This window comes from Monomorium pharaonis, chromosome 4 (genome assembly GCF_013373865.1).
Source record: "Monomorium pharaonis isolate MP-MQ-018 chromosome 4, ASM1337386v2, whole genome shotgun sequence".
Taxonomy (NCBI): Eukaryota; Metazoa; Arthropoda; class Insecta; order Hymenoptera; family Formicidae; genus Monomorium; species Monomorium pharaonis.
In genome coordinates, this window is record NC_050470.1 from 2,110,449 (window position 1) to 2,124,030 (window position 13,582).

The window sequence follows — 13,582 nt, forward strand, 5'->3', positions numbered from 1 at the left end:
AACTTGTGATATGTAACGAGGCAAAAGCGATTTAATGTCGAATTTATTTATTCTCTTCAGCGCTTACAAAATCACGAAGGGGGACTTGATTTATAATTTTTTTTTTTATCACATTCATCCAGCCATGCTTTTAAATATAGTATAAATATAGTATTATCTATGTTCTATATTTTTAGAATAATATTTTACTACCATTTATTATACACAACGTGATAATAACGACAATGTAAAATAAAAATATTTTATTAAATTTATTTTCCGATTGGTAGGGAATTTTTAATGAAAAAAAAACGGTTAATGGAAATTGATATTTTTTAATGTGTAATTCAATACAAAAACCCTGCTTGAATTAATTTTACATTTTTTAACGCAAAAATAATCTAAACTTATAAATATTTATGCGCATGAGTACTTCGGATTAAATGGAATTTTTTCAAGACTTAATTTTTAATAAATTATTTTTTTAATGTTGTTGCTTTTAAACATTGTCACATGTACATTAATTATAGCACAAAACGTAGAAGCAGTCGTTAAAAATTTTTTATTTTACATATTCATGTGCATGCGGATGTTTTGAGGTAAACAGTACTTCCGGTCTTGATTATTAATAAAGTAATTTTTTTTACATCATTATTTGTCTTAGAAATCGTTCTCACTCGGTAAAATTGTTTACGCGGTAAGTTTGCAATTGCATTATAATCCTATATTCACCGATAATCCAATGGCAGGATTAACCTGTTCGGGCAGGCCTAAAAGATAGAAGTATATCAAGGTAAATCAAAGCCGCGCGATTGGTCACCGATAATAAACAGGTTGACGCGTCTGAGACAATTATATCCCGATATCCTACGCAAGGCGGCCATTAGCTCGCGGCGCACAATGTAACACCCGCGTAGGAACAATAGGAAGCTCGTGCACGATGATTGATCGCCCAGCTGGATGCAATCGTACCGGCTGGATACTCTCTCGAGTGCTCTTCCTTCTCGTCCTTCTCTCTTTCTCTTCTTCTCCGTGTCTTATCTTATAGCGGCTCTTCGTCGCCGATGTTGCGCCGTCTTGATGAGTTTCGCTAAGTTCACTGGTTAAGCCAACTATTCGCGTCGACGGTTTACATACCGAATACGACGCACGGCAGCCCATAAATTTTGTTCACTTGTAGGTACGCACTGCCTACTGCACCATTGCGCTGTTGCGGTTTCAAGACGCTCTCACGTTCCTCCTTTCCTCACTTTACGAATCTCACTAATTGTTTTCTAATTCGTATAATTTGGACTGAAGATTCTTTTCATCGCAATTTTAATTTCTCGATTTTATTCTTTTGCCTTTAATTTTTATTTTTTTTAAGTCTTTAGAATAGAGTCGGAGATTGGATTACAAATCGTCTTAACCGTCTCGATTTAATCAAGCTTTCTTTCTATCCAGTATAATTTGATACGTCGATCGACGAGACCGAAGCGTCTGGTTAGTTTCGTCCGGTCGCGGCTGTCTTGTGCGTAGATCGAGATCGCGTGGGTCGTGAGCGAGCAGCATCGAGAGACTTATGCAAATTTAATTTAGTCCGCCTCTGCACCGGAGGAGGGCCAATCAGGATCGGCTTGTAGATTTCACGAATTTCAACGCATTATTATTTAAAAAATGTTAAAATTGCATTATTCCTAGCGCTGTTTTATCACTTTTACATAAATTCTGAGTTTTCAGAGAATATTTCTTGTATTGTTATTTAATATAATTTATTAAATGCTTTAATCTCAGTGAATATTTTGATCGCAAGTTCGAGGTAACTGTTTTAAGCATTAAATATAAATGCAATAATTAATATTTATTCTATTTAGTCAATTTTAATTAAATTAAAATTATGAAATTTAATTAGCTCTGTTTTTATATATTTCTATTTTAATAAATTTTATATTATATTATACTTTAGCACCTTTTAAAGTGTTAACCGTATTTTACTGCTTAGTGTGCACACAATGCTTCACAATGACTATGTAGGAGAACGGTTTAGAGAAGGACGAAAGACGCATTGATAGATAAATAGAACAAGAAAGCAGAGGGGAGAAAGAGAGAGAATGGAATCGGCTCGTCTTGAGATGCGGCAGCTGGCCGATTCCCTTATTTTATTTCGCATGACGAGTAACGAGGATCGCGTTGGTTCTGCCAGCCTCTCTCGTAACCGCGTCATTATACGTCACTTTATAAATGCGTTCCGCCGGTTAACTGTACGTGCGAGATATCCGCGCAAAGGTAGTAACCGATCTATCGTCGGTATAAGACTTTTGCAAGCTTTAGCCTCATCGATCGAGGGACAACCTCTGCGTTTAAACGATGACGACTTCCAATGAAAACTTTTTCCCCAGCTTAGCTCGTTAAATTACGTAGCACATATGGCATTATAACCCATTCACGAGCTATATTACGTTGCAAAAAAAAAAAAAAATGCTTAGTGAAGAGGCTATTCTCCGGTAATGCAATGTTTTAAACGTTTTGAAATTTTGATTGGTTGCAGGAGGAAATCGGCGAGATAATCGAGTCGGCTCCAACGACACCACTCCGCGCCGTAGAAGAGACAAAGCGTTTGACTCAGTTTGAAAAATTGTCGAGCTGCGCGAATGATTCGTTCTCTCTGAAAAATCTGTCTACCACGAAGTCGCATGGCTTCGTAAGAAGACAAAACTCATTGACGAGAGGCAGCGAGGATATCGAGTGGTCGAACAACGTCCTCGCGGAGTTCAACAGCATAATCGCCAACGAGATCAACGAGCTCACCAAAGAGAAAACTAGGAGAGAACCCGTGCGCAACGACGACGTCAGGGTGATACAATACAAAGAGCTGCTGAACGAATTCGGGATATCTGACAGCGAGTGTTCCGATCGAGAACTCAATGGTGAGCACGTCTCTCTTCGAGACGGGAAAAGTCTTCGAGAGCGTAGGAACGGAAAAGTGTTCGTCGACGACGATCGTCGCTGCTTACTGAACTCCGATTACGACGAGCCTCACGACCGAGTGATCCCCGAGGGAAGGAAGAGCGGCAGCCTGCCGGAGAACCTGCAGGACATCATCGGCAAACGTGGTCGATTTCATATCGCGGAGGCTCTGAGCTCTGACTACGACGAGCCCAGCAACTGTCTGCCGATAAGCTCGATCAAGAACCAGATCGATCGGATCACCTCTAGTCTACCGTCGAAGTTGGAGCGCGAGTGTATCTCGAAAGAGGACGCACGAACGGACCCTTGCCATGCACCAAAGACACCCGTAGGATTAAGTTCCAAGACCAATGAAGGCGTCAACGTGGACGCGCTCCAAGCTGGATCGTTCAGAAGCGCCGAGGAAGATCTGACCGAAGAGGCGAACGCGAAATTACCGCCGCGACAACGATCCGGCAGAAAGACGAGCCTTCCCATTAATCTAACGAATCAAAAACGTAGAAAGGCAATGCGACTACAAAGATTCCGACGGGGCATGGACGAGCAAGAGGCCATGGATCCCGATTACGATGACGTGTTTCCGAACGAGAAAACGGGCAGATCTAGATCACTGGACAATCGCGTACCGAGATCGGCGCCTGTGACTCCCACGGAGGAAAAGAAACCGCCGTTCCCGAAATTGTTGAGAAAACGGCACACCCCGGTCTTCCACGAGAGTACCGACGACGTTATTCTGGTGAGCGTGTCCTCGCTGCCGGATCAAGATATACTACGCCTGAGAAGCGACAGGCTTCACGAGACGAAGAACGGCAAGGCGAACTCGAAAGAAACGTTGACACGAAAAAAGCGGGCAATATCACCGCTAACCTTACGTTCCGATATCATCGCGAAGAGACTGTCGGAATCGGACAGAGATATCAGACAGATCAGCCCGGTGGATTTGAAGAAGTTCTCGTTGACGCCAACGTGGGGTAACGATATTGCGGTGAATTGCGACTTGTCCGAGAACGATGACGTCAATGGAAATTGCGGGACCGAGAACGGAACCCTTGGCAAGCTGGATCACCACGTTGACGTAAAGAGGATCATGGAGGAGCAAAGCGCGAAAACGGGATCTGTAAGTGTTATATTGATTTTTACTATCAATTATATATTTTATCAACGTGAAATTATTGAGAATTAATTATGTATTAGCTTATTTGCATTGTAATATGTTTCAACGTCCTACCTCGACGAACTCATAAATTCAGGGAATTATAATCAGAAGATGCATTTAAATAATTATTAATATTTAAATATTCAATTACTCGAACATAAAAAATTTTTAATTAAATGCTTTAAATAATTAAATGCTTTAAAGGTTAAATAATTATTTTATAAAATTAAATATTTGCATATAATTGTTACTTTAGTATTATTTATTATTTTTGAATTTATTATTTTTGAATTATAATAATTTTTAAAAAATTATTTGGAAATAATATTCACATTAACTGTCTAGTGATCAGTGTTGCATATTTACAACGTTCACGCGCGCACATTGAATTGTAGTGTATTTGTTACCATCAAAAAGACTAAAAAAGTGTTGAAAAAAATTAATTAAAAACACAAGATTGTAATAAATTTTTTACAAAATGAAAAATGCTTTTTAGTAAAATTAATCAAAAGAATTTTTCTAACACGACAAATAACCTTTAGAAAATTAAAGGATAAGGTTTGGTTGTTTTATTATTTACTACAAGAATAATTCAAAAGCAATAGAAACACGAGGTCTGAGCCATTTATTTTGTCGTACGTAGCTGCCTATTTCCCTGCAGTCTCTGTTGTCGAGAATACGAAATGGCTCGGGTTCCTGTTGCCCAAACAGTCCGCCGATGGATACTCTCACATGCTCCGACATAGCGACCCAAACTTCGCCGGCGATTTCAAGGAGTTCTAGCTTCACCTGGGTCAGCGATTGCGACTCTCCTCAAGGTAATTTTCGTGTCATCTCACATCGGTTGCATGGCCCTCTTCATATATATTCATGAGATTAGTTAACGCCCGTGAAATTTATTTCCGTTTTGGTTCTCCGTAAACTATATATAGTAAGCAGCTATTACAAGAGTTCCGTTTATTGATGATTTACGTTTAAATTAACTCTGACCTTTCAAGTATGTTAAAATTATATCCGTTTGAGATAATGTTTCTACCTTTGCAGAATAAAATATTGTAATTTCACAATGTTATTTATTTTGATCTTTCCTATCACGGAGAATATTTTTGTGCGATAGAAAATTTATAGTTTGTTAAATTACAAATTTTTTATCGCAGCCGAGTCCCAATTAGATTCGCAGTCACTGCAAGATGAAAGCACTTTAGATCCAGTTTCTCCGCAAGATACCGTGGACGACGACAATAGATCCTCATCGTCGTCTCAGGACCTCCTGCAGAGTATGGACGAGATTTCTTCCGGAAGTTTGTCACCGGATACCACTGACAGGGCATCTCCTCTTGAAAGCGGGATTGGAACAGCAAGTCCACCTAGGAGCACGGACCGCCGATTGACTAAGCGTAAGCTAAAACAATTTTATTGTCTTCTCATAAACATTTATAATCCTGAAATTCGATTGTCACATTTACATCTTCATTTTCGAAAATTAAATTAATGATTAATTTCTTTCTATCAGTTAAATTATTTATATTTTATAATCATTTAATTTATCTACAACACTTGCCGCTTTGAAAAATTTTTTTAGATAATAACTTTTAGTTAATGTTTTATAGTTTATTTTAACATAATTTATGTTGACTGTTTAAAGATCAATATGTAATTTCGATAAAATTTTTTTCTTTTTTATAGCGTCAACACCAAATAAGTGTAATCGCAAAGAGACATGGGAACGAATCCGACGACGGCCGTCGAAACTGAACTCGCGAAACGACAAGAACTCGCAGGACGTATGGGTCAAACGCGAGAGCGTGCATACGCAAACGAAACGAATTGACGATCAGTACTCGCAGGACGCGGTGGACAGCAGTAGCGGCCTCGATGACTCGTTGCCGAGGATCAGGACGCCTAGGCCGACGAATTTACCGCTATGTGAGTCATATCTTTAAGCGTTTCCTCCTACGTGTAATGCCAAGCTGTGATTTTTTACGTTTTCTTATTACGCGCAATGCAATGACGTACGCGTGCGTAAGCATAGTAAATACGAATCATTTATTTGAAGAACCTGCTTTATGAGAGACCAGTTTCAAAGATTTTACTAGTCGGACGATATATTATTTATGCGTGTTATAAATTCTAATCTAGCTGTTTGACTATTCTTCTGCGACAGGCTTGTCCACCACTGCGAGCAGTTCCTTGAGCTCGGGCGAGCTGCTCGAAACACCGCCCCGAGCGCCGTCCTCTCCGTCCGCGGCGAGTCTCCAGCTGAAGCCGGAACCTCTGGCTGTAGAAATGGGCGGGAAGAGCAGCAGCGCGCCGTTGTTGGAGAACAATGACGTCAAGAGTACCAACGGGAAAGTGCCGGTGAGTTGCTCTTTGTTTAACTTTAAGTAAATAGTATAGTGAAAAGGTTGACCGAAATATCAGATACTTTTGCTTAAAGAAAGAACAGTCGAGAGAAAAGTATATAATAAATATAAAATGTTCTTTGCGTTAATCGGAAAAGTCTTGTGTTTATTAATCTCTGTTTTACTATATATATTTATACGCTTGCAAACTTTTACTGTATACTATGTACTTATTAATATCTTTTTGTACGACTTCTTTTTCTCTTTTTTATACATCCGATAATATTCGACAGTAATCCGAGAAAATCCTCTGCGATAAAAAAGATAAAAGTTGATCATAGAAACTCTCTAGCTATCGGGAAGAAGCTAGCAAAGTTTGATTTAATAATACATCCATTTCCCCATCTTGTTATTGTTTAATTAAGACAAACGCGCGAACTTACGTAAGCGAATGTCGGTTGACGTCATATGGCCGGTTCGAATCATCCCTTAAATATCAATAGCTAACTCGAGCATGACTCGTGGAGCAAGGGGCCGGGCGCTTACCATCGGATATCGTCCTGGACGACAACGGCGGGCATTAATCGCGCGGCAGCGAAGCGTGTACGCGTTATCGGTATCGAGATTACCCGACATACCGCCCCTCCTCCTCCTCCCCCCGATTGGCTTCGCGGTTGCGTTCGACGATCAGGCTGTTCACGGACGGCTATTAGTCTCTGCCCACGTGGTTTGCGCACGTCGTTCGACACGTCAGCCTAGCCTACCGCGTGTCTCTTGTGTCCCTCGTCTGCGGTTCGTGCGAGCCACGAGGAGTGTCGCACGGATGACATTTCGTTACGGCGACGACCCTTGATAAGTAAGTATCCCTCTCCGAATACTCACCTGTTTTACGAAAGATGAGAATTGTTTGCAAACAAGAAACAGTCTCTGTCGTGGGAACTGGTCGAGCCAATCTGTTCTGGATGCACCATCAGACGTATGCATCATCGATCCTTTATGATTAATTGCTCTACGAAATAATTAATCTTCTCCATTTGTATAGATAGTTACGAGAAGAGAGAGGGGAAAGAGAGAGAGATTATTGAGTTCTAGGAGGTCGAAACGCGAATTAATGGATAATTACTCGAATTACAAAAATATAAGAAGAATTACTTCTTCTTCTTCTTCTTTACAACCCGATGGAATTCCGTCCCGCCATGCAGGGACAAAGTACCACTTTTTATTGTACTTGCAAGTCTGTAGAATGAGGGCAGCTACAAGAAGAATTACTTGAATGTAACATTTGATTATTGTTTCTGGAAAAATTGTTAATTTTGTAAACTTTAATCGCTTTTGTTCAGTATATTTAAATTTACCAATTAAAAAAGCATTAATTTTTAAATAAATTTTATTTATAATACTCTTTTTTATAAGAGAAAGAGAGAATGCAATTTCTGTATTGAATTTAATTCGCTTAATATTTCAATACACATATTTTACAAAGTTCCTGCGAATAATTTGCTTCAATAGTAACAGCAGAGGAATTAGTTTCGGTGCTGTTTGCTCTAGAATACCGGCGTGACAATTAACCGTTATTCACAATTAAATTTAAGAGCCATGCTAAACGGTCGAGTAGTTAAATAGGTCGCGCTTATTGTTTTCTCTCTCCGGCGTTCTGCAACATTCTTCTTTAGCATCGTCTCAAGCGTGTCGCTACGTGCGCGCGAAGCATCCAGCAAACGCAGTGAATCCGCCGTTCGTTTCGTGCAGGAAAATCGTCAGCAAGGTCAGTCTTTGACGGCAAAGGCGGTGCTCTGCATGGATGCACTTGGAACCCCGGGAGAGTCGATACTTTATTTATTTAAAATATTTTCGGTGCAACCGAACACGGATGCTTTGATTGCCCGAGTCCCAGCTGCATTTCGCATTCCGTGTGCGAGCCCGGCCGTAACTTTGACCTTTGACGTTGCCTGAATGTGTGCGCCGCTGCTGGCGTCTATCTCCGCAATTTTCGTGGACGGTGGCCGCGTATGCAAATTATCAATGAAGTGTCAGTACACGGGGAGATTTGCGCTCGAGTGAGCATGTTGCCTCGGTAAACACCCATTGCACGAGAGAGAGCGCGCGGAAGTCGCGCGTGAACACCCGGTACCGGATTGCCTGTGTTGAGCGATCAAAGCTAATGGAGCAGCCAGCCGTGGTGGCGTATTAATCGGTTGGTATCCCTCGGACCTCGAATATAGCCACGCTGTGTGGTCTGTCACATACGCGTGCACGAAGGCCACGCTAGAAAACTCGAGCTTTCGTCAAATCAGCTGCTCTAAGCGCGTGCTTCTCCCTCTCTCGCTCTCTCTCTCTTCTCTTTCTCGCGCGCGCGCAAATTGCAAGTGACATACAATCGTTCATTTTCGAATCAGCGCCCGTAACGAATTGAACGTCGTGCGAGAAATCTCACGCGTGACATGTCTTATGTAGCGAAAATTTTAATCGACCGTTAATTCAGTTTCATGAGAACTCAACGTTAGAAATCTATGTCTGTCAGGAGAACAGCGCTGAATACGTAACGTAATTTATTTTAATATCCGCGAAATGCGCACATATTTTGTTTACACGCCATGTTTAATTCTGACATCATGAAAGCTAACATATTTTAACTTAAATTATAACATTTCATCAATATTCGATTTTACTTGTGCTGAAGAACAATTGAATTTTTCTTCTTTGCAAAAAACTTTGAAAAATATTGTGCTCGTTTTATTGCGATATGCAGAAACATTGCAGAATAAAATTGAGATCGGAAATATTTATTTTTGAAACTGCCAAGACTGCAGTGACTCAGCTGTCTTTTGCGCGTTCCTTTTGTAAAATATGCTTCTCGGAATGCAGCGGCTTAAAAAAGATACTTTCGTTTAAGAATTACGGAGAAACTCTCTGCAAAAGTATTGCGTATCTGTCTGCGTCATATTATTTCGTTTCATATCTCGTTTGTAGTCGATGGACGAAATGATTCGACAGAATAAACAGGATCCCGAGAAGCGATATAACTTTTGCTTGAGAAAATTTCGTGGGATTTGCTTTGAAGACTAGTAGAAGTCGTAAAACAGATAGCCACGCCTATTCGGTTTTATTTGAAAAATATTTGACAGCTGTTCTACGATTTTTAAATATGGCAGCAATAGATTAGAGACACTCGTGATTTTTAGGATCGCGTGACACAGCGAGGTCCCTTTTTCAAAATTACGATTCACTTTGTGAATCTACTTGTTTTCTCGTCGCGCTTTGTTTGTATCACTAGTATTCTAAATCACATTTTATTAACCAAATATTCAATAGTAATAACGGAGTAATTAAAACAAGAATTAAACGTCTTTCAGAATTGTTATTTATAAATTAAAATGTTACGGTAACTCAATTAACTTTTTGATTGTTGAAAGGAAATAGTTTGAGGTAGATGAATCAACCATTTTTGAGGTTTAATCGAATCAAATTGAATCTTTAATAACGTGTTCGAAATTGAAGTGAATCATATCTGAAATTTTATGTTGAACGCACCTTTAGAAATGGTTAATTTTACGGTGCCCTTTTCCAAAGTGGAGTATCGCGTGTGTGTTTCAAGATCAATTACGAACTTCTTTTTTTTTTCGTGTATTGTAAGGATATCGATCAATGGCGCATCCGCCTTGTGGAGCGTAGATAAGGTCACGGTTGTTCATCCATTGTTTTCGAGGCCGACTGGCTCAATACTGCAAGTAGGTCACGACTCAATGTCGCGTCGATTATTAGTTATCTCTCGTTGCTATGGAAATAAGACAAAGTTAGGATTCCCGACAAGGAGAGGTAACGATCGTCTTTTGCGTCATCGACTATTAGGTAATTAGGTGTTAGATAGATTCTGTGCATGAAGTCAAACCGATTTTTTCCTATTATTACAATATAAAAAAGATTCTCAAGTTATGCGGCTATTATTCAATTAACAATTAAATGCTTTAATCTCTGCATCACAATGTATTTGAAAACTTGAGATTATTTTAAATTGATATACGTACTTTGAATACTTGTTTTATCTCGAAAAAGGGCTCAAAAAAACCGCTCCACTAACTGATCGTGATAATTAATTTATTTTGCATGATGCTTTTGTCGCGGTAGTTTAAGCTGCAGTGTCGCCGCGGTGTACACCTGATTGCAGTAAACGCGTCATTCGTGCTAAAAGTGTTCTTTCGACCCTTTGCCGTGGTCTCACAGGCACGCGAGTACCGTCGTTTCTCAAACTAATGGTATGCTCTCTATTGCTTTCAGAGCTTGCAGCAGCAGCCACGCTCGCAGTCGGAACGACAACTATCAGGTAAGTTCTCCGTTGAGCGGAGTAAATATTCCACTTGATCATACGAGCCAGTGAATCCCAAGTTGTTTAATAGTACCGTTTGTTGTTTTTTGTATAACAAACGGTGTACTTTTAATGGTCACCGGTTGGCCTTTTTTCGCCAGAAATGATTCGATTTTAAGACAATACCGACAATCCAAGTTTATTCGATTACGCGCGCAATTGCGCGAACTCGGCGAACTCGCTAAAAGAATCTTGTGACTCTCTCGCGCGAAGCGAGAACGGAATTTCTAAATCGTATAATACAATTTCACGTATATTAACTAAAATATGAAAATAAGCAGTGAAGCGATGTACGATGACATTTATACTTGGCGTTTGAAATGAAGATAATCACGCACGAAATGAGAGTAAAGTTAACTTTTGAAATACTGCAAAATTATTAAGTTATACAAATGCAAAGATCACGTGAGGTAAACTGAATTCTAAATGGAACGCCCGACAAATTTGCGAAGTTGAAAATTAAATTACTTAATTTATATACTTTAATATACTTTATAATTTATACATTTTACGGTTTACGTATTTTAATTTGTGAAAAACTCCGCCGCCCAAATGTACGATCGGTTATTCTGATACCGCGGTTATTCGGACACCGCATTATACATAAATCACACGTGGCAGGGCCACGTAACTCCCGGTCCGCGTCTGATTACATTTGAACGGCGGTTGTCAGCTTACGACGCCAATCTGCCATTAATTTACGTTCCCCGCGTGGGTTGCAAACGAGCCCGAAGCGGGCCATAATGAATATTGACATCTTTGATCGCGCGAACGGAACAATCACGATCGATGTTGATCTTCATGAACAATATCGGACGCCGGGCGTCCGATAACGAGTTTAGTGCGTAATTAATTTCCCTCGCGGGAGAGTGCAACGCGATCGAATGGCAATTTGCGGTGCGCTGGAAACGGCGGAATTTTCGCCGTTCGATTGCGGTGATACAGTAATGCGCGATGTCTGAAGGTTCATTACGGGACACGTGGGGTATCTCCAGCCGGATTTAACGCGCGTGTAATACTGCGCATGGTGTTACGTAACTCCACAATTAATTGAAGACACCCGAGGGTGCCGTGACCGGAGTAATTTTCACGTAATGTTCAAGCCACCTTTAAGATTTATCGGGTTACGCTGTTTCAGTGAGAACATCTCATAGTTACATGCTCTGTGCACAGATATAAGTGCGAAACTCGCAGCGATTCTTTTAATTGATCGTTACTTCGTTAAACAAAACGTTTCGAAATAATTGAAGTTTTTTTTTAACAGATTTATATTTTGTTACATTTATTTGAATGGCTATATACAGAAATCATAATGAAAGACACAGGAGAGATATATACGTGTGAAAAAAAGAAGGAAGTTTAATTAAACTCTTTCGTTGCAATATAAAAATTATGATGCATGTTGATAGAAAGAGTTTTAACTTCATCTTCTGTCGCTCTCCACATGAAAGTTCCTCCATCGCTTCCTGCCTGAAACGAGCATACTAGCTGTTGTATTGTGTCGCGTATTCGATCGCGAAAGTTTAATTAATTATCGACGTGAACTAATTGCTTTCTCGCGGCGCGATCTTGACGGCGGGACGTGATTATGACTTCCGGTATAGGCACGCCCACAGCTAGAACGCATCTGCGGATGCGCCGGCTATGCGCTTTCCTTCCTGCCTGCGGCAATCTAATCGGCAACGCGCTTAATCGAATAAATCTTACGATAGAAATATAGCAGATGAAGAGAAGCGACTCCATGATGGCTCGCTGCAGAGTGGAAAATCAGCAATACCTTCGCCGCCTTGAACTAGAAAATTACCTGTATGGCGTCGCAAGGGAAATCTATTTATTATCTGGTATAAAAATAAAAGTTTACGTCATATTTTTCCTGACGGCTGGTGAGATGCTATTGATTATCTTAATCGGACGATTATACAACAATTCGAAATTTTATTAAAATCGCAGTGGTCGAAACTTTACATTTTTTAAATTATTTTTTTATAAATTATAATTATTTATATAAACTTATAACTTATTTTTAAAAAGAATAATATCTATACGAATATGTTAGGTTTCTTATTCTTAACCAACTTTTTAACTATAAGGTTTTAATAATTAACTATAATTTTGTAATGTGACAGTTTCTTTAAGCCTTTTAGCCTTTTAATTTAAATTATCTTTACATTATTTTAATATTGTTAGTTCAAATCGAATATGATTGATTTACATTGATGAATAATATCTTTAATCTACCTATACTGTGCTGAAATTAATTATTCAGGAGCAATTGTTGTGCGAATATGTATCACAGTAGTTCCACGTGGATTTGGTGGTGCAAATGAAAAAATAAAAACAATTCTACGAATAAATGACGATAAAAAGAGACGTTTATTGCTTTTCCATCGACGATTTGAATTAATATCTGTCAGCTCGTGTGCGTTTACTTACTGTTTTTGCTATTTTTTTTTACCAAGCAGTGTATTGAACAAACCGGAAAGAATCGTGCTTAATTTACGCGACATAAAATGATTGGCATAAAATAATTAGAACCAATAAATTATTTCTTCTTCCTCATCTTGTTAGAAATTTATACCTGATGACACCGCAGCGATTCATGATTGGGGTTAACGATCGAGTTTCCCGTTAATGCAAAAAACTTGTCTCTTGCATTTAAATGAGGCTACATTTTCCGTGATATATTTCCATAAAATACTTGTGTTTTTCTTTTACATTTTCTTGTACAATATATAATTTATTTATAAATACTATTTGCAGGAATGATATTAAATACGTTAAACTGAAATTTGCTAT

At 39.3% G+C, this 13,582-nt stretch overlaps 1 protein-coding gene across 2 annotated transcripts in view; it reads left to right on the top strand.

Annotated features, from left to right (window-relative positions):
- Positions 1-13,582, top strand: part of LOC105830700 (rho GTPase-activating protein 7) — a 221,307-nt gene that overhangs the window by 74,963 nt on the left and 132,762 nt on the right. For both annotated transcript variants that reach the window (XM_028189375.2, XM_036285229.1), the window contains exons 3-8: positions 2,507-4,042; positions 4,725-4,899; positions 5,239-5,478; positions 5,768-6,007; positions 6,246-6,439; positions 10,699-10,744. In XM_028189375.2, the coding sequence (XP_028045176.2) occupies positions 2,507-4,042; positions 4,725-4,899; positions 5,239-5,478; positions 5,768-6,007; positions 6,246-6,439; positions 10,699-10,744 (2,431 nt within the window). The remainder of the gene's footprint in view (positions 1-2,506; positions 4,043-4,724; positions 4,900-5,238; positions 5,479-5,767; positions 6,008-6,245; positions 6,440-10,698; positions 10,745-13,582) is intronic.